Here is a 26144-nt window from a genome sequence, read left to right as displayed (position 1 = left end):
AATTAATTCAACAAATATACAGTGAGGGTGCCTGGGTGGCTCAGTCGGTTAAGTGGCTGACTCTTGATTTCGGCTCAGGTCATTATCTTGGGGTCCTGGGATCGAGCCCTGAGTCAGGCTCTGTGCTCAGTGAGGCATCTGCTTGAGGATTCTCTCTCTCCCTCCGCTTGTGCTCTCTTTCTCTCTCAATCAAATAAGTAAATAAGTAAATAAATAAGTAAATCTTTAAAAATATATTTTTACAATGAACACCATTGTGTGCCAGGCAGTTCTAGGCACTGGAGAATATGTGAAGAACAAAACAAAGTCTCTGCTTTCAAGGATCTATCGTTCTAGTCAGGCTCTGTCATAAAACCAAGCAAAACAGGCAACTTTTAGAAAAATTTTTACAGCTAGATATAGTCTTCCTCACCATTTCAGTTTATCATTGGCTCCTGATGAAAAGGTTGAACTTTTAATGACTTCACCCATTTCCTCCCGGCAAAAGCTAAAGTTATTGATGGTCCACATGTAGGAGAATTTCACTACCTTGATCTGTTAACAGAAAACCAAGAAGCAATTAAATAGGAAGTGGGCAACCTGAAAAACAGGCTGCAGATCAAATAATCATTTCCCTTCCTCCCTCTGTCTGCGTGAGTCCCATAGTAAGATAGCCCTGTCTGGGCGGCATGGAGGCTCAGCTTTTTCTGTCCCTCACCCACATTTTAAGAAATCTCACAGTGACCAACTGCTTTCATAACATTTTTCCACTTCCAAGAAACACTGGGTGGAAAGTGAGAAAAACATGGGCAGGGGTGGGCAAGCAGATAATAAAGCTGTACCTAAAACAAGCCTCTGCTCAGAGCACCGTTTGACAATTGAGATGCTGATGCCACTGCTTGGGGTTGCAAATCTCAAACCTGGTTTCCTGTGAGTTGCCCAAAGAGGAACACATTTCCATTAAGGTGGCTATAAGTGGATCTAGTTTCAAAGATCCCTCCCACTTCAACCTCCAATGAAAACCACCAGCCTAGTACATTCAGATGCCATGTGGATAACCAAGGAATGGAAAGCTGACAAGTACTTTATCTGCTCTTTGACAGTTATGTCCTAGAGAAAGCAGGAAACCTAATGAAGAAACCTTATTCTTTTCATTCACCAAAATCCTCCCAAGATACAGGATTTACAGGGTGAAAACATGAACTTACCTGTGTGTAGCACCAGCTCTCAGCTACAGGGCCACTCGACATTTCTGCCGGAGGTGGAGGACTTGGAACCCTTGACATCGCCAGTTTGAAGGTTAAACAAGATCTCCAAAGTCAGCAGACAAAGATTTCTGTTCTCTCTTCACCCTGATTGACCCAAGAAGCATGAGGATTTTATTAGATTAATGGTATACTATCCTATTTCCGTTTGACCTTGCAGACTGGAAACTGTGTCTCCTGCCTGGAATGCTCTACCTACCTTATCATTCAAATGGCTCCTTAGTATTCAATGTTAACATCAGAGAAGACCACCTAATCGAAAGTAGCCTCCTAGTCACAATTCTATCACCCTACTTCCATCCTCTGCCCAATTCTTAATATTATCTTACCAAATGAATTTCCTCAAAGGGCATATAAAGTACATCCATGAAAAGGCTGCCAAAGAGGAGACAGCATAGTGAACCCCACATACAACTCTGCCACTGGCCCCTTTCTCAGGGGCACAAATATTCCACTCCTAAAAGAAAATGACCTTGTTACCTCTCTAACTACCATCTCATCTCCTCCTACACTTCAGTGCAGACTTCTTAAGAGAAGTCTTCTATTCTTCAACTCAGTGCTGGCTGCTCTCTTGAAGGGCAACATTCACCGCTTTCTTAGATGTATCCCTTTCTCTGCAGCACAAGAGATCTCCTCGTTTACATGCTCCATCACTATCCAATTTTCCAGATTCTTCTTCTTCTTCTGTTCTCTGATCATTCCTCAATCTCTCTTACTGGATTCTCTTTCTCCAGTGTCGTTCCCGTGGTTGAATTTTCCATCATTTTCTCAAACTACATTCTCTTTCAGTTTATCCACCCCCAGTGTCAAAGTTTTGCCTTTATACAAATGACTCCCAAATCTCTGTGACCTGTCTCATAAGCCTCAGACCACCTTCAAATAACTGCTGTACATCTCAACAGGATGTCCCAGCAGCAAATCAAATCCAAGTCCAACTTCTCCTCTCCAAGGCCTTTCTTTTTTCTTTTTTTTGAAGATTTTATTTATTTTTTGACAGAGAGAGACAGTGAGAGAGGGAACACAAGCAGGGGGAGTGGGAGAGGGAGAAGCAGGCCTCCCGCGGAGCAGGGAGCCAGACGTGGGGCTTGATCCCAGCACCCTGGGATCATGACCTGAGCCAAAGGCAGACGCTTGACGACTGAGCCACCCAGGCGCCCCTCTCCAACGCCTTTCTAAACACAAAGCCATTCAAAACATTGGTGAATCTGGTTACAATTTTTAAGTACCATAAACAAAGCCAAAAAAACAAACTGGAAAAAAAAAAAAAAGCTTGCAATGCATGATGAGGGGATAATTTATAAATTGATATGTAAGTTTTCTACAAAATTCATAAGAAAAAGGCCAACTACCCTGTAAAAATATTGTTCACAAAAAAGGAAATAAAATAGCTCTTAAAGTTTTACATCTTTCAAACCAGCAAGAAAAAAAATCAACCATGCCATGTAGGGGGACATGGGGCCTCTCCTACACTGCTGGTAAGACCATAATCTAGGATGTATTTTTGGACAAGAACTTCCTGTATGCAGTACGTTGACTATACATGCACCCTAAGACTTAGTAATTCTACTTTAACTGTAGAATTACTACAGTTAGTAATAGTAACTAACTATTACTAGTGTAATAGTGTAGGGGTTTCTCAAACTTCAGTGTGCATCAGAATCACCTGCTGGCCACCATCCCCAAAATTTCTGATTCAGAGATCTAAGCTAGGCCCACAAATCTGCATTTCTAACAAGTTCCCAGGTGACCTTGATGTGCAGGTCCTGGCACCACATTTTAAGAACCACTGCCCTAGAGAAACCCTGCACGTGGGCAGAAGAAGACACAGAGAGGGCTGCTCAGTGTGGCAGTGTTCGTAACAGTGAAACACTAGAAACAAACCAAAATCCATTAGGAGGGAAACAGAAAACTAAATTGGGTTATTTCCATATAATGGAAAACTATATTTCAGGATTTAAAATTAATGAACTAGATCTGCAGCACCATGGAGATGAGATCAAACACAATGGTAATGAACAAAAGCAAGTTCTGGAATGTCATGTGCAGTACCTGATTTATGCAAATTTAAGATTTATATATTATTTACAGATATGATATATGCATTCAGTAGAAGTAAAAAAACAAAAAACACACTGACAAGCTATACATCAGATTCACAATGGGAGAGCAGGGGAGAAGAATGAGGCCAGGACAAGGATATAAGACATCACAAGTTGCTCTCTCCTGTTTCTTTCCAAATGAGGATGGTCTAAGGCAAATATGGAAATATATATATCTTTAATTTGGGATGATATCCACTTGAGTATATACCATTTTTCCTATTGTTCTGCTTTATTTTAAAGAATATATTGTAGGGCGCCTGGGTGGCTCAGTTGTTTAAGCAGCTGCCTTCGGCTCAGGTCATGATCCTGGAGTCCCAGGATTGAGTCCCGCATCGGGCTCCCTCCTCAGCAGGGAGTCTGCTTCTTCCTCTGACTCTCCCCTCTCTCATGCTCTCTATCATTATCTCTCTCAGTAAATAAATAAAAATCTTTAAAAAAATAAAAATAAAAAATATATTGTATTGTAAGAATAGTGTAAGGACGTATTCCATTACATCAAACACTGGCTTCACTAAGGGAGAAATTTCGTTCCTGAACACCTGGTTTGTTTCCAGCTGTGCAAAGACAATATGAATATAACTGATCATGTCGTCCTCTTTGCCTGGTTACTAGGAAGCCCTGAGACATATTTGTAAGCCATCTCCTAAAACTCTAGGATCACATGCTCATTCTATAACAGCTTTATTATTTTTTTTTATTTTTATTTATTCATTTATTTTAGAGAGAGTGAGAGCAGGAGGAGGAGCAGAAGGAGAGGGATAAGCAGACTCCTTGCTGAGGGCAGAGCCCGATGCACAGCTTGATCCCACGACCCTGAGATCATGACCTGAGCTGAAATCAAGTCAGATGCTTAAGCGACTGAGCCACCCAGGCGCCCCAGCTTTATTATTATTATTATTATTTTAAGATTTTATTTATTTATTTGACAGAGAGATAGCGAGAGCAGGAACACAAGCAGGGGGAGTGGGAGAAGGACAAGCGGGCTTCCTGCTGAGCAGGGAGCCTGATGTGGGACTCGATCCCAGGACTCTGGGATCACGACCTGAACCCAAGGCAGACGCTTAATGACTGAGCCACCCAGGCGCCCAGCTTTATTATTTTCTTAACACTGTTACTCACTTTGCTATAATTCCCTCAACTGTTTACTGTTTTATATGTTAAGTACTTCTGGAAACCGCCCCAAATCCTTTGTAGAAAGAGGTATAAATGAACAAAAAAGATCACTCAACTTACACACACATTCACTGGCAACTTAATAAGCATGGGAGGGGATCAATAAGATACAGTTGTATCCCCACAGAGTAATACCATTGGTATTACCAGAGTCCCCACTGGTTTTAAACACTATCCTACAGACATTTACAACTAAAGCATCCCATATAATCACAGATGGGAGTTAACAGTTTTATACACATACATGCTATTTCACTTAAGCTAACAAACTAAGCAATGCAGTGGCATTTGGGGCTCCCTGGTTTGTGCAATTCATGATTCCATGATATACTCAAGAAACCAAATGCTATACTTGATCACCTGCGATGGAGGTATGCTTCCATTTGATGGAAAACACATTCTCAAGAACTATTTGTCTAGTAATGAGTAAATGCACCTTAGGCAGTTTTACAAATCCCAGTTACCATTACTGCCAGTAGGAGCCAGAATGAAATTTCAAAATTCCCACTTAAAACTATCTTTTGGGCAGACTGGCAATGAAGATGTGAGTTTTACACATTAGTTAAGAGCATAAAATTTGGCTCTGGAGGTGTGCAGTGCAGCTCTACACTGAGGGATCATAAAATACTAACTTGGGTTTATTTTGAGGTTTTAAAAAATACTTCATATTTATCTAACAATTAATTTAAGGATTCTCTAAGCCTAAGAAAAAGACAAGTTTAAAAACAGTTTTTTTTTTAAGATTTTATTTATCTGAGAGAGAGAATGGGGGGGGAGAGAGCATGAGAGGGGGGAGGGTCAGAGGGAGAAGTAGACTCCCTGCTGAGCAGGGAGCCAGATGTGGGACTCAATCCCGGGACTCCAGAATCATGACCTGAGCCGAAGGCAGCTGCTTAACCAACTGAGCCACCCAGGTGCCCTAAAAACAGTTTTATTTTTTTTTTTAATTTTTAAAGATTTTATTTATTTGACAGAGAGAGACACAGTGAGAGAGGGAACACAAGCAGAGGAAGTGGGAGAGGGAGAAGCAGGCTTCCCGCTGAGCAGGGAGCCCGATGCGGGGCTCGATCCCAGGACCCTGGGATCATGACCTGAGCCGAAGGCAGATGCTTAATGACTGAGCCACCCAGGCGCCCCAAAACAGTTTATTTTAATGGCTTACATGTTGTTACTGAACCATCGTCCATTATTACAACCAGGAAAAAAAAATACTACTTTGGTCTTGGCCATTTTTTCTATCTTTTTTGCTTCTCATTTATTTTGTAGCCAAGTCTTTCTGGTTTTTCTTTTCTTTTCTAATAATATCACCTTTATTCCAATTTTAAAGAAATGTCTAACCCAGCAGCTAGTAGCACTGGAAGATGAGCCTCAGACTCTGAGGAGCTTTAACCACACAACCGGCTGAGAGGGAAATTGACTAGGATAGCACAAGTCTAATTAATTTCGCTCATAGCAGGCACCATGGGCAAAGTGTTCATCAGCAAAGTAGCCTAGGGTTACATTCTCTAGCACTTCATGCCAACTGCTGCAGGTGCTCAGCAGAAAAACAATTTCAGAAAAGAGGAGGTCTATTTGAGGGTCATGATTTGAGAACCTTTGTAGGAGACAACTAGCACCAAAATATAGTATCCCTGGCTTCAAACAAGTTAGGACAAGACCATCCAAGTTGTCTAGTGAGAAATTTCTTTTCCAAAGCTTAACAAACTTCCCAGTATGCTGACAAACTCTGAGGCTGAACATGTCTATGATATACCACCATTTATTTTCCTGTTTACGCTATTAAATCCTGACCCATGAGGTGATACCTCTTTTGCGTCACACGAAAAAATATACTTTAGAATATCTGTCCACTATAATACTGCTCAAATTCCAATGAAGGTAGTTATCAAGTTAGCAACCAATAGCAATCACTAACAGAATGTGTCTTAATAGGTATTAGGAGTCCATAAAGTTGCAAGTTATTCTTGCCAAGAGACTCCAGTCAATCAATATAGTATGATTTCTAACTAGAACATTAAACTCTAGAGTAGACAGAAATAAAAAAGATAATATTTTAATGCTGTCATGATGCACATGCATGATACTTTCAACCAAACTTATACAGTGTACTTCTTTTCTGCCTTCTTTTACACCTATGAACACTTCTGTTGCCTTCAGTAGACCTGAAGCTCTTTAAAAGGAACTTGCAACTCTTCTTCTTTGTGTCCCCTTATCACCTAGCAGAGCCTGCCTAAAACAAGGCATTCAGCAAAAATACTTCGATGACTGAAACATTTATCCAGTTGCATTCTAGTTCATTAACTTTTCTGCTTGTTTCTCTCACATATCTCTAAAAGAGCCTTTGAACAGTGCTGAGTATATTAGATTCGCAATGTAATGAGAATCATTAATTTGTTCTTTTGGATGAGTTACACACAAAGCCAAAAACTCCTAGCCTGGCACTCTCAAGTATCTGCTCTGGTAAAACTAAGGTTCTCATCCAGTACCAAGTGTATCTTCCTTCTACAAGGGGAAAGAGACCGGATATAATTTCCTTCATTTTGAAAACATGAATCAGTAATTTGAACTAAACTCTTATGTAATCAGGATTCTTTGAGGACAGATGAATTCCCTATACAATGGAGGGAAATGTCCCAATAGTTTAACCTGCAGCATATGCAGAGCTAGGCTACAACACTCTCTGAGAAGTGTTACAAAGACAGCTTCTGCAGTTCTTTTTTTATCTTTCTTTTATTCCCTATAAGCATTCCTCTATCTTCAATCTAATCCAGTCATCCAGAGAATTAAAAAAAAAAAAGAACATCAACAACCAACACAGGCCTAACACATACATGATATCTGTAAGTTTAGCCATATAGATCCATCAGTCTTAAAATTACAGGAATAAAAAAAAAATAATTACAGGAATAAGACTGAGAAGATAATATGAGACTGAACCATGAAACTGTTTTGTAAGCCAAAACTAGTCAAACATCGGCAATTTTGGGGCGCCTGGGTGGCTCAGTTGGTTAAGCGACTGCCTTCAGCTCAGGTCATGATCCTGGAGTCCCGGGATCGAGTCCCGCATCGGGCTCCCTGCTCGGCAGGGAGTCTGCTTCTCCCTCTGACCCTCCTCCCTCTCATGCTCTCCGTCTCTCATTCTCTCGCTCTCAAATACATAAATAAAATCTTTAAAAAAAAAAAATCGGCAATTTTATGTGGTTCAACATAATACACAAACATGCACGAGCTAGACGGATGGGAACATAGCTTCTTAAAAGAATGGTTTATTAGGGACTTTGCAGAAGTCTATTACTTTTTTTTTCTTTTGGTTTAAAGCCTTGTACAGTTTCCAAGTAAGGAAAAATCCCAACGTCATAACTATTTTAAACCTGAGAGACATTGCATTTTCCCAAACAGAAGATGCCAAAAAGATTGTTGACCAAAAAAAAAAAAAACCACAAAACTATGGGAAGACTTGGATATATTCATTTTTGAGAAACTGATGTGACCTCAAAGTAATGTTTGTATTTCTCCTGTTACAGTGTCTTCAATAATATACAGCCTGTGAGACAGTAACTTCTTTCTCATTACCCTAAGGATAGATTATTACAGGTCATACTGACTTCCTCTGTTGCAAGGTTTGAATGACTTTTGAAAATGTGTCATAGGTAAACTTATTACAATTCAATCTAGTCTAACAAAATACTAAATATAGCTTTTTTTTTTTTAATTTACAGACACTTCTTAAAATGAAACTAAGGGTACTCAAGAGAGACCTCAATAAGCAAAGGAAAGACTGGGGTTTCTCTTATATCCCTTATCAGGTTCATGCTTTATAAAATTTACAAGTTAAAGATGACTGCTTTTGTCTTTATTGAGATATAACTGACATTTGTTTTTGTTTTTTTAAATTCTTTAACAAAAGGATTTCGTATTAAGTGAATCTAAAGATCAAGAAGAAAAAGTAAACAGCCTAATGGAAAAATGGGCGAAGAACAGCCCATGGTTTGGAGAAATGTAAATACCAGTGGCTCTGAAATATATGAAAACATGTTCAACTCTCATTCATAATAAGATAAATGCAAATTAAACCACACACTGATTCACCAAGTGAATTGGCAAAGATCAAAATGTTTGATAACACTTGCTCAGGGTAAGGAGAACACTTCTGATTAGAGTATAAATTGTTACACTCTGCATGAAGGGAAATGTGTATCAGAATGAATAAGAAATGCACATACCCTTTGATCCAGCAATTTTACTTCTAGAAATTTACCCTACTGATATATATATATATATATATTTTTTAAAGATTTTATTTATTTATTTATTTGAGAGAGAGAATGAGAGAGAGCATGAGAGGGAACAGGGTTAGAGGGAGAAGCAGACTTCCCGCTGAGCAGGGAGCCCGATGCGGGACTCGATCCCGGGACTCCAGGATCATGACCTGAGCCGAAGGCAGTCGCTTAACCAACTGAGCCACCCAGGCGCCCCTACCCTACTGATATATTTAATATAACAAATATTAACAGATTTTTTCACTGTGGCATTATTTGTAATCACAAAAGAATGGAAACAACCTAAAAGTCCATCAACAAGGGTTTGATTAAATGAATTATGATACAAACAGACAATACAACAAAAATCTGTTTAAAATGGGGAGGTTCTTTCTATTTAAAAAGGCAAAAATATTTATTTTAACATATACATAATATTCTCTGTAAAGCTATACAAGACCCTAGGGACACTGGTTACTTCCAACAAAGGAAACTAGGGTACATGGGTGGGAAGGAACTTTCCATTGTATTTCCCTTTTGTACTTTTTGAATTTTGAACCATGTGAATATATTATCTTTTCAAAAAAAAATTAAAAAAAATTTTTAAAGCAATTAGCAGCCTTTACAATTAATTTTTCTAAGTGAGGAGATGGCTTATAAATCAGACCCTTATGAAAGACAAGATAGGAATTATCCAGTGGTTTCCATTGTTATCTGAGTAAAATCTACCTCTGTCATGACTGCCAAGACCTCAGTCTATGTCCCTGACCTCATCTAACACTTACCCTTCACAGTCACTATGCTTTAGTCACTCAGGCCTTTAATTCTACTTAGTGAGCACACCAGGCTCTTTCCTGAGCCTGGAAAGCTCTTTTTTCCCCTCAGATCTTTTCAGAGCTGGCTCCTTGTCATTTAAATGTTCTATCAAGTATAAGATCTTCAGAGAGGCCTTCTCTGACCCCCTACTTCCACCCTGTCCCTCTCATTACATTACCCTATTTTATTTTCTTCATTATCACTACCTGAAATGATCTTGTTTCAAGTTTCTTACTTGTCTATTGTCTTCCCCACCAGAAGTTAAGCTCAATTAGAGAACAGCATCCCCTGTACCTAAAATGGTATCATAACAGGCACTCAGTAAATATTTGTTCAGTGAAATTGTTGTTGAATAACTAGACTACTGTCTTTGGGGATCATATTCTCCCTTAATGAGCTCTAGTTAAAAGGTTAAAGTTTGGGAGTTGCTGAGTGAATAACAGCTATAGGAATCCACGCACACTTTTAAAACAATAAAACATTTTCAAAAAGAAAAGCATCAGTTCATCTCACTCCAATTTTAAATAACTCATTCAATATGTTCCAAAACTAGGGACACCTGGGTGGCTCAGTCGGTTAAGCGTCTGCCTTCGGCTCAGGTCATGATCCCAGGGTCCTGGGATCGAGCCCCACATCGGGCTCCCTGCTCAGCGGGAAGCCTGCTTCTCCCTCTGCCACTCCCCCTGCTTGTGTTCCCTCTCTCGCTGTGTCTCTCTCTGTCAAATAAATAAATAAAATCTTAAAAAAAAATACGTTCCGGGGCGCCTGGGTGGCTCAGATGGTTAAGCGTCTGCCTTCGGCTCAGGTCATGATCTCAGGGTCCTGGGATCGAGTCCCGCATCGGGTTCCCTGCTCAGTGCAGAGCCTGCTTCTCCCTCTCCCTCTGCCACTCCCTCTGCTTGTGCTCTTCTATCTCTCTGTCAAATAAATAAATAAATAAATAAAATCTTTAAAAAAAAAAAATACGTTCCAAAACTATACTCTCCTTCGATTAAAAAAAAAAAAAAAGTCCAGGAAAACTTGGGATAAAAGGTAAGCCTGTACAGCTAAATGGGGGAGTTCCTAAATCCATAAGACAACAGTAACATAAGCAAGTTTTCTAGAATAGGGCAATCCTGGTTATGGAAAGTACCACTACAACAGCTGCCAGGAATTCAGGCTAGACCTTGAGAGTTCTTTGAAGTTGAACCCTATATAATAAAATGCCAGTATACTGATAAAACTGAGGCAGATCTTTAGCATCTTTACTTAGATCTGACCTTAAATTTTCACATCTGACATGAGGTTTGATTCCCTTAAAATTGACATGTAGAGAAAACATATTTAACATTAAATATATACACATGTAAACATGTCCCTGTATAAATATATAGAGACAGACATATCTCTGAACACATAAGTAAGTTTTTTCTATACCAGGCTAATATGTAGAACATATTTTCTGCCGTAGCCAAATATTTATCTAATTAAGAGGTTGAATTATTCTCCCAACTAATGTTATTTAAGGAAAACTCAGAAACAAGTATACTAGTATGTATGCAGGTCAGTACCTTTAAGATTCCCCAGTTTAGATACCTTAGGCAAGCAGAGACACTGAAATGATTGTTAAGGATTAGATATCCTTTTAAACATAAAAAGGCTATTTTACCTTCTTCTCCTCAATCTAAGTGTTACAAAATGGGAGATTTACAGAAACAGCCGGGCTAGTAAGGCTCATCCAAAGCCAAGATGAAGATGAACAAGAAGGTACGTGAAAGAATCTCAAGTCATGGAAAGCAGTGGAATAACCAACAGATAGCTCCCACTGGCTCCCAAACCTTAGTGTGTGCTGGCTGTTTACAGGCTTTTACTGCCCTTCTCTACAGGTTATAAATAACTGCAAAGTGTCCTTGTCCCCAAGGAGACCTTCGCAGCCAGCTCAAAGGTTAAAATATGGAATAATTCTCACTTTGGATGAAACTCTTCCAGTTACCAGAAAAATGAAAGAGCAAAAAAATTTATTGCCCATCTAAGTTAAAGGCTGGGGAATCATTCCCTCTCCCTAAAATCTATCAATTCTATAAAAGTTGTTATACAGACTTATTAGCATAGTTCACCACCCCAAAAATATATCCAGGGAGGATGCAATACATGCTCTGTTCCAAAAGCAAAGGCCTGTCCTGGAAAGGAGCAAATGCCACTCAACGGTCTTATAGGATAGCATCTCTTCAGACCTCATCTCTTCAGACCTTAAAGAAAGACTTCTTGAATTCCTTTGCTTTTTAATTTAGGTAAAAATGACGAACTGAGCTAAATGCATCTCGTCTCCACTTGGATGAGGGATGCAGCACAAGCAATCATGGTTGCACCAAGCACAGGTTTCACAAGGTCTGGGCTAATACAATCAGGTGATGTGCTAATGTTGTTAATTACTGAACCCCTGCTAGGAAAAAAAGTAAAAACAAAAACAACTCTTCCAACTGCTTAAAAAAAGGCAGGGTTCATCAGATCAAGCTTCTCCACACATCACTTTCAAAATCCATCATTTGGGAGATGTCTGAAATGGAAAGACAGGAATTCAAACAAATCTGATTATAAAGGGGCTATTTCACTTCAAAGTGGATCTCAGTTCCAAAGGAAAACACCTTCAGAAATGAAGTTAGATGGGCAGAACCAAATAATCAGCAACTTCTCTCTTTTCACAAATTATAATTATGTGTTGATTCCACTGATGACTTGGACAAAAATCTCCAGGGCCACAAAGAGCAAACTTAGGAAAGATGAAGATTTTAACACATCCCACGTGTTATCAAAGATTTCTCCTCTAGGTTGAGAAAATTCATTCTAAAACAAGAGCTAGAACAGAATTTAAAAAAAGAAGGAGGAGGAGGAGGAAGAGGGGAAAAAACCTTATGGCTAAGAAGATATGTTTATTATATAATTATATTCTCAAAGCTGTTTCGAGATTTGGGAGGTTATAGTTTTTCACCCTCTCCCCTCACTACAAACTACGAAGAACCTTATAAAATTCAAATAGTAAACAGATGAAAGGCTTGGCCCTAATACAATTTCAATGTGTCCAATCTGCAAGGAGTTCAAAAACAGAAGACTCATTTCATGAAACAAACAGGCAGAGGTTGCATATCCCCACAAGGTCCTCTGGCCTTTCTGGAAACCAAATTCAACAGGCAGTTCTCTTCGGCCATCTATACTTTAGTCAAGCCATTTAAAAATATTTCTTAGTTAACACAATTTGGCTACAGAAAGAGCTCAAGGAATACATAGCAAAGAAGATCATCTAAACTGGTCTTAGGGTATACTATGTGGACTAAGTTCATTAACTTCAAAGCTGAAAAGGCCCATCTACTCCAGAAAATTTGGTATACTACAAGGGCAACCAATTCTCTTCAGCATTAACTACTACTATCTAGCAGTACAGAATTTCGTATTCTCTGGAGACACTGTTCTTTGTAAGAGACTCTAAGGTCTCCCTTCAACTATGAAAGAGAAAGTGAAGTGTATTTTTGCTTTAATCTCCTTTAACCATGGTCTTACTAGAAAATATCTGATGACTGTTCACATGGATCCATGTCCACGCTCCTTACTTAGAAACCATCTGCAGAAAATAAATTCCCTCTTCTTCTAAAGTTATTAAAAATAAGCCAATTTCTATGTTAATGTTAAGGGTTCTAACTAAGCTAAATGGAACAAAGGACGGGCAGGAAGTTCTCAGTTTTAAATGTTCATTCCAAAATTCATGACACAAGGAAAAAGTAAAACCACACAGGCAGACAAAACAGGGGCAAGTTAGACAGAAAGTCTGTCTTAACAGAATTTCCTGGCTCCCAACAGTTTGTGTCAGATTTTAAAAGACTAAAATGCTGTAATACCTATTTCACCCAATAAAACTCTGTAAAAACATACATAAACATTTGAGGCATGAATCTCACATGAAAAAGTAAAATTTTTAAGATGCTGGCCTGAATGGCAGGAACATTTTTTTCAGTTACCCATAAAGAGATGAGCTCCACATACATACACAAAGGCAATTTGCTCAGAATCAAATGCCTTGAACAGAGTAAAATGAAGCCCATGGCTTGCTTTATTTCCTTTTATAAACTGTAATTCTCATTTCCCTAAAGATCTTTTCTAGGGAGAAAAATCATCTTACTCTAAGGTCTCTCTCTATATCATGTATTATCAACCACTGATTACAAATGTAAATCCCAACTTTTCTCCCTTCCACCATTAGTGCAAAAGCCTTATATTATATGCTGCAGTCACCAGAGAAGATCTGAACAAATAGCTATGGTTTACTCCAGGAAAGAATATTTAAAATAAAACTTCTTTTCAAGTCACGTATGAAAAATGTTTCTTTAACATCATTTGTAATGCTCATTATTAAAAAAAAAACAACAAACCTTACATGTTTACCTTCTATGACTTCCAACTTTACATACCATTTGCACTGAAATGAAACCATAGATTGCACTCAAGATATGCATTTTTTAAAGTCATGGTAAATATTTCTGTGTATTTCATTCTGCTTTTTTCCTCATGATCTTAAACTATGTTTAAAAGAAAACTATGTAAAAACTCACCAAGTTAAGTCAGTAGGAAGACTCTAATTTGTCTTGTCTAACAGGAAACCTCTGTTGGAAATAGAGATGATGAATCAGACTTAACCAGATTCTGAATCTCATACAAGTCTTTACTTATTTTGGCTATTCTGAAAGAGAAAACCTTACAAAAGCAGGTAATACATTTGCTAGGAATTCCTAGTCAAAATCACCATTCTTATATTTTATCACTAGTTCTGGATATGCTATTTTTTAGTCATCTCTGAAAAAGATTATACTCTGATATGGAAGTCTGAAAAATCCAAGCTAATTCTTTTAATCAACTGGCCTATGAATGCAGCAAAAATGAAATAAATGGTTTGCTTCGTGTCAACATGTACAAGAGGGGGGTCATCATCACATTTGCCAGTTACCTCACAAACTGTTGAAAGAATTATTTCGTTTTTATGTCAAATGTCCTTTATAAAAAGTGCTCTGTGGGTCAACTATATGAAAGCAAGATACATTTAAGCAAAGCAATGTATTCTATGGTTTTAAAGAACAACTACCATAATGAGGTTCCTGGTGAAGACTGAGGAGATGTCTTGACTAAAACACCACCACCACCCTAATTATTGACCATAGCCTACAAAGTAACTCAAAACAGAAACAGGGCTAAGAGTGGTTGCCAGGCTTCCAGAAGCCTAACATAAGCAGAAAATTCTAGCACTCTCTTCCCTTTTGTGGGAAAATAAGTACTGCATACATACTGGGTGATTCCTTAAAAATAGAATCTTTTCTTGAAAATCTAAACACTAATTTTAACCGGTACACCTACAAATAAGCTTCTCTTACTTTCATAAACCAGTCTAGTTACTATCAATAATGGAAGGAGCCCTCACCAAAAACTGTCCTCAACTACTGATGCTAAAACAGGCCAGTCTTGATCAGAAGAGTTAAGAGTAGCAAGAGTCAGGCTGAATTCATTTAACAAATATTTACTCAACACCAACTGTGCAAGGCATTCTTTCAGACACAGAGGTTAAAAAAAAAAAAAAAAAAAAAAAAAAGACAGACAAGGTTCCTGACCCTCTGAGGGTAGACAGACAAATACCTCTTAAGACTCTGTAAGTAGTCCCAGGCGGAAGATGCCAACCAACTCTAAGAAATGAAAATGCTGAATGTTGGTGATTCTTAAAACAGAAACCACTACCTTTAGTCCCTTACCCTGTAAAACAAATTTTTTAAGTGTAAGGCTTTGGTTTCTCAGTTAATTTGCTACAATGAACATTTTCAGGCCCAGTGGATCAGCAAAATGTAAGGAGTCTGACAATACTGATGAGGACTGGGAGGAACAGGGACACCTCTCACACTGTAGGTAGGAGGGCAAATTAATACAACCACTTTTAAAAAACAGTTTTATCTAATAAAACTAAAGATCCAGCAATTCCACTCCCAAAAATGGCCCAGAGAAATTCCTGCACATCCATCAGCACACATAGACAAGAATGTTCATAGCAGCCAAAAACATCAACAGTAGAATGGATACACAAGTTATGGTACATTCATATAACAGGAAGCTATATGGCAGTGAAATTAAACTACTGTTCTACATAACAGCATGGATGAAAGTTACAAACATATTGTTAGGTTCTGAAAGAAGACACAGAAGAACACATACTATATTATTCTATTTATATAAAGTTCAAAAACAGACAAAACTAAATTATAATGGTTTGTAAGGATTCCTACGTGGTAAAATCATAGAGAAAATGATTATCACAAATGTCAGACTCTCCACAAGAGTATGGGTTATGATCTAAAAGGCATACACAATATAGCAAGCTTCTAGGTGCCGGCAATGAGATATTTCTAGGTCTAACTGGTGGTTATATAGGTACTTTCTTTTTATAATTCATCTTTAAACTATAGTTATGTTTTATGTATTTTTCTATGTTTTATATTTCATAATAAAAATGTTCGAGACATATGTTAAAACAGAGTAGCTACAAAGGTACATACATACACACACACATATATATATCCTCCTACATCTAAGGGTGAATACAATGTCTTGCACAGAATACACCCGTGTTTTTTTTCCTAAGACAATTCATAAGGAGAAATCAGTAATAAAGAAGGGTCACCTAGGAATGAACACCTATAGACAGACTTTCCTATCATACTTTCTTTCTTTGAATTTAAATGAAATACCTAAGGTCTGTATTTCAGGGAAATTTATAGTACTGACACAAATGTTTAAATCTGGCTACTCACCAGGAGCCATTAGTTAAAACCAGTCATTAGTTAAATAAAAAAATTATTATAAGAAATAATCCAGGGGTGCCTGGGTGGCTCAGTCGTTAAGCGTCTGCCTTTGGCTCAGGTCATGATCCCAGGGTCTTGGGATGGAGCCCCACATCGGGCTCCCTGCTCCGCAGGAGGCCTGCTTCTCCCTCTCCCACTTCCCCTGCTTGTGTTCCCTCTCTCGCTATCTCTGTCAAATAAATAAATAAAATCTTAAAAAAAAAAAAGAAAGAAAGAATCCAAAGTTTCTGAAGGCAAAGCCAAGATACAGTATTTTTTGGTATTACCTTTTTAGCTTAATCATGGCCTCTCATGGAACCTCCAATGACTTCCCATCTCACTTGGAGTAAAAGCCAAAATCCTTGTAATGGCTGAAAAAGGACTGCACAATCGGACCTCATTACCTCTCTGGCCTCACCTCCAATTATGTTTTCCTGACCTCACTATGTTCCAGTCAAACTGCCCTTCTTTGCTGTTGTTCCTGAGACAGAACAGACCCATTCCTGCCTCAGGGCTTTGTACTTGCCTTTTTCTCTACCTGGGTAACTCTTCCCCTAGATATTCTCCTGGCACGCTCCCTCACCATTGTTGGGTCTTTCTGTAATAGTCACCATCTTCTGTGAGGCCTTCCCTGACACCCTTAAAATGTCATCCCCTTCCCCAAGGCCACACTCCTATTCCTCCTTCATTACTTCATTTTTTTCTCTAGCACATAAAATCATCTACCTTAAAATACCTGGAATGTGTGAAAGGCAGACTCCTGTCTGTTTGTTCCCAGACTGTGTATAGCACAAGGGAGGCCAGAAATAAACGTTTATTTAATAAATGGCTGAATTAATCTTTTTCTTTTGGATTTCTGTTCTTGAAAGATTAGACAGTAAATCCATATATTTAAAAAAAAAGTTTCCCCTCTATGTCAAATTTATTAACAAAGTTTGTTTTACTAACAAGCTTCAGGTTTATTAGTATTAATGAGTCACGGGTAAGGTAAGACATATGAAGAGTTGATACAGAGCTGCATTTTCCCCCTAACAAACGTGCAGTCCCTGTTCTAGTAGTAACAATGCTGGGAAGCCACTGAGAGACAAGAACTGCTCTAGCACACTGGTGCGGCTGTATACTGGTGTACCCGCTACGGGAGCTTCCTGACAAGACATTGCATGAAGACTGACGGCTGCCTTTAGTTAGGCTTTTTAAGTTTAGGGGTTTTTTTTTAATGAGGTTTTATTTTAATAGAAGGGGGAAAAAGGTGTTTTTAAAAAGAATTATGTAGGGGCGCCTGGGTGGCTCAGATGGTTAAGCGTCTGCCTTCGGCTCAGATCATGATCTCAGGGTCCTGGGATTGAGCCCCACATCGGGCTCCCTGCTCGGCAGGGAGCCTGCTTCTCCCTCTCCTTCTACTGATCCCCCTGCTTGTGCTCTCTCGCTCTCTCTGTCAAATAAGTAAATAAAATCTTTAAAAAACAAAAAAGAATTATGTAAACAAAATATAATTTCAAGAAGAAAGTTCTTTATATTTTTACTCCCACAAAAATGGAAGGCTTCTGTTATGTATCCCGATGAAATATCCCAACAAGGTAACTACGGTTAGAGAAAAAAAATTATTTTTGAGTTAGGTACCAAAATTGTTATAGTAGTTTCCAGAGTGAAAGGGAAAAAAAAACTCCATACTGTTAGTGTATCATATTATCCTATTCTAAAGAAAGATTTAAAATAGGAACATCTCTCCCCAGTATAAATTGTGGGATTGATGTGATAAAGAGCAGGTAAAGAACTCCATTCAAACTTAGTGATTACAGTGGCAAACGGGAAATAATTCTCTAAACAAAACTGCCCATCAGGTGACATGACATATATCTGAGCATACAGACAGAGCTTATACTTTTGATGGAATGCTTCGCTCAAGTTAAAACTGGAGTAAACTTAGATCCAAAGGTTACTTTCCAACCACAATACTTGTGACCTGAACCATATCCTAACACATGAATAAATCTGCGAGAAAATACACAGGCATCCGATATTGCATGGTTACACTTATTACTAAGGCTTCAACATTAAGGTCTGATCAATTGTTAAAAAAAATACTTCACACATAAATTCTTATCAAATTCTTAAAGATAGTTCACATATTCATGAGGTGAAAATATCATGACTATATATTCATACATGACGTGGCGGCCCAAATTAGTTGTTAAGAAAGGAAGTCCTACTCAAACACTTGCAGCAGGCAGAGTGTATTATTAGAGAAGAGTAACAGTTTTCATGTGTAACACTTCAGCATTCCAAGTGCTCAAAGCTCTGAATAGCATCCACATTTAAAGGGGAAAAGACACGGAGCACAAAAATTAAAAATATACTCAACCTTGCAATAATTAAGAAAGTATAGTGGATTAAAGACTCCAGACAAAAAAATTATAAACGAAAACTCTGATCATTGAAACATATGGTCCCTGAACAAACTTTATCGGTAATAATTCTAATATAAGGTGAAGGCTTATATTTTTTAATGCTTAATTTGGCTAAGAATGCTCCAAGAAACTCTTTCATGAATATCAGCTATGTCTGGATCATGCTGAATTTAGAAGGTAACACAAGAATTCCCTGAACTGGACTGGAGATCAGTGAACAGTCCTACGCTTGGTGGGACGTATTCTAGGAGTTAAAAAGTAGTAAAAGAGGAAGGGTTTAAAGAAAGAGGTGAGGAGTCATTAACATTTATGAAAAATAGCTACTGGATATGAGACAATAAAAATACAAAATACTGGAATGCAAAAGTTGCCAAATTTAGCAGATTCCAAAAAGAATCCATAGGAAAAGAAAATTTTAGAACCTCTGACCCTAATAAAAGTTGGCATTCTCAGTTATGAAAGGGTCTCCTCATCCCTCCCCCTCCCCCAAGTGATGATATGAATACCTAAGTGGTGGCCCAAGTGGGAGAATTCAGGTAAGATACTGAGGAAAAAAAAAAAAAAATCAAACCAGGGAAGCAGCAAGAACAACTATCACAACAACAAGGAGGAGGAGGACGACAAGGAAAGCATAGGGATCCACATGAGGCTGTTGTTCACTGGAGTTCCGTAACAGCAAATAAATGGAAACAACTTAAAGATCCATCAAAGGGTTTGGAAAAACTGAAATATTCATAGTGAAATAAAAATTAAACAGCTAAAACGAGGGACCTAGATTTATATGAATCCAGATGGATAGATCTTCAAAAACAATAAGCAAAAAAACAAATGACTGTCATAGAATTCATATATTCACACACATTCTCTCTCTCTCTCTCTCTCTCTCACACTCACACACACACACACACTGCAAGGATGCACACTAAATTCAGGGTAATAGTTGTCTCTGGGGAGTGAGGGTGGGAAAAAGAACAGAGAAAGTAAATAAAGAGGGATTTCAGCTAGAGAGGTTTGTCATAATCTCTCCATTTTGTTTGCCTTTTTAAAAAATGTTTCAAAAACAATGAATTCAGAAGGAAAAGTAAATTAGAAAAGATTTTTTTAAATCGACATCAGGGAAATATTTTAAATAGACAATAATGTAGTCTGAATCAAACCAAAAAAAGCCAATGAATTCAGACCAGATCTTCTTAATAATGAAAAAACTAGCTCTTGTTGGTAAAATACTTTTCCCAGTTGACTGGAATTACATAGCACTGGGCTTATTTAAGCAGAGGGAGGAGGAGGCTGACTTCATATACCTCAGCAAGAAAGCACATTTTATTATTTTTATTTATTTAATTTTGAGAGAGAGGGAGAGAAAGCATGTGTTGGGGGGGTGGGGAAGGTGGGACAGGAACAGAGGGAGAGGGAGAAGGGAGAAAGTGCTGGGCGTGGAGCCCCACATGGGGCTCAATCTCATGACCTTGAGATCATGACCTGAGCCAAAATCAGACTCAGTTAGTCAGACGCCTAATTGACTGAGCCACCCAGGCACCCCCAAGAAAGCACACTTTACATACAACTAATACAGTAATCCAGCCTATCTTCAGGTTGTAAATCCTTATAAAGGAACCAGGTTTCCACAGAGGACCTTCTCTTTCCTCTCCACCATCCTACCTTCTAACCTCATGAAGACCTGTCCTCCATCCTTCCCTAATTTTATTCATTGCCCTCATAGGACTAATCCCTCCTTTAATCACCTCAATTTTTAGTGCCTGAACTCAAAGACAGATTTATTTTTAAAGAAAACTGGAGACTTTTTGAAATGATTTAAGCTTTTTCTCCTCTTTCAATTACGTTTTTTCCTCTCTCTTCCTTTGCTTTTTGCCATCCCCAACCTTTTCTCCCCCCTTCCATTCTCTTGCTGACCAACAGTTGCTTTCAACTGCTCGTAAGCCTCTGGCATATTTATACTTTTTGCTTCTTAAGGAAAAGATACTCCCAAACCAAACAAAATCCCATGCCATAGCCCAAAGGTCAACTAAAGAGGAGAAAACTTAAAGTAAAAAATACTAACCATATTTTGCTGTCTTTCATTTTGGCATGAAGACCAGGAATACAGTTCCAACTACCAAATAAGACAGCAAAACCAAACTTCCTTTCACATTTTATCATCTTTATATCATTGAAATGTATCTGGGGCTGTCTGTTTCACAAGACACTTTGGTTAAGAATTATAAAACCACTGAGAATAGGTCCGTACAGTTAGGTATGACAACCTAGTGGAAACCGCAGCCTCAAGAGTCACAACAGACGTACGATCCACGCACTACTCCCCCATCCTCCTGGTCTTCGTTAAAAGTACTTCTGAGGTCATCCTGTGTTAAATGCTTTAAGCTATATAACCATTTCCTCACAAATATCAGTCACTGCCGGGGCGCCTGGGTGGCTCAGTTGGTTAAGCGACTGCCTTCAGCTCAGGTCATGATCCTGGAGTCCCTGGATCGAGTCCCGCATCGGGCTCCCTGCTCGGCGGGGAGTCTGCTTCTCCCTCTGACCCTCCCCCCTCTCATGTGCTCTCTCTCATTCTCTCTCTCTCAAATAAATAAATAAAATCTTTAAAAAAAAATATCAGTCACTACCTCAGTCTCCAAAGTACTCTGACATTCATGATCTTATTTGGGATTTTTAACAGCTCTGTGAGGCATGCGGAGCAAGTATTTTACAAATAAGGAAAGAGAAGCTCAGAAGTCATGATCACATGGCTATGAAGGGATCTGAATTCAGAACTCAACTCTTTTGAGTTCTCCTAACCCAAAACTTCGTCATTCCTATGACTGATTCTTAGATCAGGTATGGTCTTTTATTCAACATGTAGGAAATGGAAAAATATCTGATAGAAGGTATATTTATATACTCGAGCTTTCAATTCCCATTTCATTTTCAAGTGGCAACTCTGTTGAAAGGTATGCTTTTTTTCCTAATGAATTCTGAGCACCACTATTAAGGGAGACCTGGGCTAATCATTGACAGGCTCATGCCTACTTTGAAGGCTGGACCCTGGGAACAAATCATATGTTCTAATACTTTAAGAAAGACTTTCCATACATTAGCATGTAATCATCATTAATTTTTTTAAATAAAATGCGTTCTAACATGCCAGAGTAATTTTCTACCCTGAGTTCCCAAGAAACTAGCGTCTTTCCCCCAAGATCTCTCTCTCCATTGCCGTAAGCTCACAGAATTAAAAAGCCCAATTTCTATCATTAATATTTCTTTGAGATGTATACCACGACTAAAATACTAAACAGCACCATGTTCCACCCAACTGCTTAAGCCAAAAAAACCCCTCTTTTCCTAGGGTTCCCATCTATCAGCAAGTCCTGTCAGCACTCTTGCTTCCTAACACATTCCACATTTATCCATTTCTATGCAGTTTTCTCTCACCTGAACTGGTGTTAACAGGTTTCTAATTGATCTCCATTACTAGAAAGGATACTGGCAACAAACCAGGAAACACTAACATTGGCATCCTCCAATCTAGCTTTCCAGTCTTACCTAATGTGACTTCAAATTCAGTCAACTGCCAGACTATCCAATTCCATTGCTCAGTCCACATTCACAACCGAACTAACGTGGCTATACAGACTGGATTCCTCCCTAAGGATGTGGGATTACAAAGATAAATTTGCCACTCTATCTGTTCTTGGCCCTATATGAACCTCTTTTGCCTTTCAAATTCAACCAAAACTTTACTGATTAAAACTGCACAGACATGATTTGACTCTGATCCTCAAGATGTTATTTTTTTAAAAGATTTTATATATTTATTTGAGAGAAGAGAGAGAGAGAAAGAGAGCGCATGCATGTGTGCGCGCAAGAGTGGAGGAGCAGGAGAGAGAGAAGCAGACTTCCCGCTGAGCAGGGGATCTGACGCAGGGCTTGATCTCAGGACCCAGGACTAGGACCTGAGCCGATGGCAGACCCTTAACTGACTGAGCCACCCAGGCGCCCCCTCAAGATGTTTTTAAAAGGCTCCTTTATTTCCTGAAAACCCTCTCCTTTGAAGCAAAGATTCACCTTATCAGCCTAATCAAATTATTTTCAAATAAAGTGCCCATTTTGAGAGGCCTATTGATTATTTAAATTTTGGAAGAGTAACTTCTCCCCACCTATACAAGCAAAGACAGGTATTTATCCTAAATCCAACAACTAATTTTTTTTTAAGATTTTATTTATTTATTTGAGAGAGAAAGAGTGCGCGCGTGAGCGCACAAGCAGGGCAGACGAGCAGAGGGAGAGGGAGCAGCAGACTTGAGCCTGACGTGGGGCTCAATCCCAGGACCCTGAGATCATGACCTGAGCAGAAGGCAGACACTTAACTGACTGAGCCACCCAGGCACCCCCTCCCCCCAACAACTAATGATAACATTACTAAATATGTTTCTATTGCTGGAGCCCTAGAGTCAATCAACCATAAAAAATATTCATTGACTATCTCCAGTTCCATGTTGAACTACCAGCTTTAACACTACCAATTTCTTTGCCTGTTTCTGTTTTTGTTTTTTTTAAGATTTATTTATTTGAGAAAGAGAGACAGTGCAAGTGCAAGGTGGGGTGGGGGGGAGAGGTAGGGGAAGCAGAAGGAGAGGGAGAGGGAAAGAGACAATCTCCAAAAGACTCCCCACTGAGCGCAGAGCCCACACACAGGGCTCGATCTCATGACCCTGAGATCATGACCTGAGCTGAAAGCTGAAATCAAGAGTCGGACATTTAACTGACTGAGCCACCCAGGCACCCCTACTTGGTTTGAATAAAGAGAAAATTGTTTCTGACCTTGAAGAGCCAGGAAAAAAGACTCAACTCATAGTTAAAAAAAGAACTGCTCATATTTTCAGCAACTGAGAGCTTCTCCTCAATATATGTTTTCTTCCTTTAAACAATTTCCCTACCATCTTTCACAGTACACTTCACCCTTAAATAGCAAGCCCTTTTGAAGTCACAAAAATTATTTCTCCATCTATTCAACCCCTGGATATCAGATGGAATGAAAACTCAGTAAAATCAATTTAAAAAAATCTAGAAGAGTCAGCGAGGTATTCAAATCAAACAGGGAAGCTTTGGACTCTAAACACAAATTCATTCAAATATTAAAACTTACAGAACTCATAAATGAATTCACTTTTAAGGGATTGGGCCTCCAAAGTTACAAAATGTGGCCAAAAGTTACCACTATCACTTTATCTTTACTGCCAGAGGTAGTTACCTTAAGAACTATCTTACATTACAAAGGTCAACATTTATTGGGTCTTCCAAAATCAATTCTTCACAATGAGAAATGGACATCAGTTACATAAATAAAGTAACAATAGAACAAGTCAATATATTCATAAGCTTCTGCTGTCCTTGGGACCCGAATTCTAGTGCAGGTTTTGCAGATGCTTTCCTAAATCTGACTTTTCTCAGCCTTAAATTGAGGATGACTGTCCAAGGTCTCTTTCAGAGCACAAGTCTATGCCCCTCTAGAAATAATGTTAAAATTACATCTGCCTTGGGGCGCCTGGGTGGTTCAGTCGGTTGAGCGTCCAACTCTTGGACCCTTGGTTTCGGCTTAGGTTGTGATCTCATGGGTCAAGGGATCAAGCCCTGCATCAGGCTCTGCCCTCAGTGGGGAGTCTGTTTTAAGGATTCTCTCCCTCTGCCCCTCCCTCCACTCGTGCGCACACTCTCTCTCAAATAAATAAATCTTTTTTTTCAAACAAATGAATCCTTAAAAAAAATTATATCTGCCTTTCTTCATATGTGCTTTCTGAAAACTAAAAGCAATACATACAGAGTACAAATAATTCAAAAGTGATAGGAAGCTATAAATGTAAAGTAAAAGCTTCCTTCCAGACACCCAAATCCCTCTTCTAAAGCCTAAAGACAACTACTGTTTGAAACAATCCCCAAAAATGCACAAAACCAAAAAAAGGCCATGTACCAGCAAACACACACACACACACACACATTCCCTGGAGGCACACATAGACCTATCCTTTCTAAAGGTTGTAAAGAACTCCAGTGTACCATGATGTGTGGTTTCCAGGGGTGTGCTACAGCAAACAACCCAGCAAACTGGTGTATCTGAACATACATGCAAGCAAGCCCAAGAGCCTGTACATTGTTTATTTTGATAGATAATGCCAAATTGCCCTGTAAATGTTTTATATATATATATGTATATACTCCCCAGATGATTGCCAGATTCCTTGCACCTTTGAGCATCTACCCACTTGACAGATATTCATCCAGGATGGCCAGAGACAAAAAAACAGAAACAAAAAGAAGCAGTGAGAGAGACTTAGACCCCCCCCCAAAAAAGCTCAGAAATATCTCTTATTAATTAACTGGACAAACTTCATCCAAAAATACAGCAAATATGATATGTGATACTTGTTTGTTTATAAGATTTAAGTGCTGCTGTTTCCTTGAGATGTTTAAGAAGATATTGATAGAAAATAAATTTCAGGTGGGAAGCAAGAGGAGAGTAGGTGAGCAACTTGTATTGCAGCGTCTATGTGAATCCCAAGAACACACAGTTTTTAGATCAGGATGTGGATTTAATAACATGTACAGCTAAATTCCTTCACATATAAACTGGCTATTTTCACCCCAGAAAGGTTTATCAACACAGAAGTCCATTTAGTTCCTTATCTCTGTCATTGGCAAAGGATCCCTATGAAGTCAGCAATTTATCCCCAACTTAAATGGGATAGTATATGATTCCAAAGGTGACAAAACTGCTCATAAACCACATAGGAAGCAACTCTTGATGTATTCTTAACATGTTCATCCACTTTGAAAATTACCTTAATTATTATAATAGGAAGTATTTACAAAAGACCATGTAAACATCAGGTGACTCTCAAAGTGTGTGTGTGTGTGTATGTGTGTGTGTATGGGGGCAGCACATCAGTTTCTAAAAACAAAATAAATATATACAGAAGTTCTCGTTTTACTTTCCTATAATTTATTATCAGTATTACATCTCTATCGCTTCTTGGCCTTTTGGCTAAGATGGAGTATAGTATTACATCTTCAATTGCAGTACGCTATCACATTTTGGGGGAAAGACAAAAAAATATGTTAGTGTTACACTGAAATGTAAAAAAAAAAACCCAACTTTTAAAAATTTTACTATCAGGGAAGTGCAGTATGTCTAGTGCAGTATGTTCTGTTTTCAGCAGGAGCTCCCTCTAACTTTATAAGAACACTGGGAAAATACACTTTAGGAACACCTACTATGAGATTATTCCCAACACATTCTTTCCTC

At 38.6% G+C, this 26144-nt stretch overlaps 1 protein-coding gene across 2 annotated transcripts in view; it reads right to left on the bottom strand.

The window, feature by feature from the left end:
* Positions 1–26144, bottom strand: part of LOC110592784 (speckle type BTB/POZ protein) — a 67910-nt gene that overhangs the window by 19643 nt on the left and 22123 nt on the right. The window contains exons 1-3 of one of the 2 annotated variants that reach the window (XM_044921941.1): positions 14175–15181; positions 1188–1331; positions 413–534 (exon numbers count right to left, since the gene is read on the bottom strand). In XM_044921941.1, the coding sequence (XP_044777876.1) occupies positions 413–534; positions 1188–1265 (200 nt within the window). In that variant the 5' untranslated portion in view covers positions 1266–1331; positions 14175–15181. Of the gene's footprint in view, positions 1–412; positions 535–1187; positions 1332–14174; positions 15182–26144 lie in introns of those variants that run through there. The other variant, XM_021703886.2, reaches the window with a different exon arrangement.

This window comes from Neomonachus schauinslandi, chromosome 15 (assembly GCF_002201575.2).
Source record: "Neomonachus schauinslandi chromosome 15, ASM220157v2, whole genome shotgun sequence".
NCBI classification, from domain to species: domain Eukaryota; kingdom Metazoa; phylum Chordata; class Mammalia; order Carnivora; family Phocidae; genus Neomonachus; species Neomonachus schauinslandi.
This window is presented reverse-complemented; position numbering and strand designations above follow the sequence as displayed.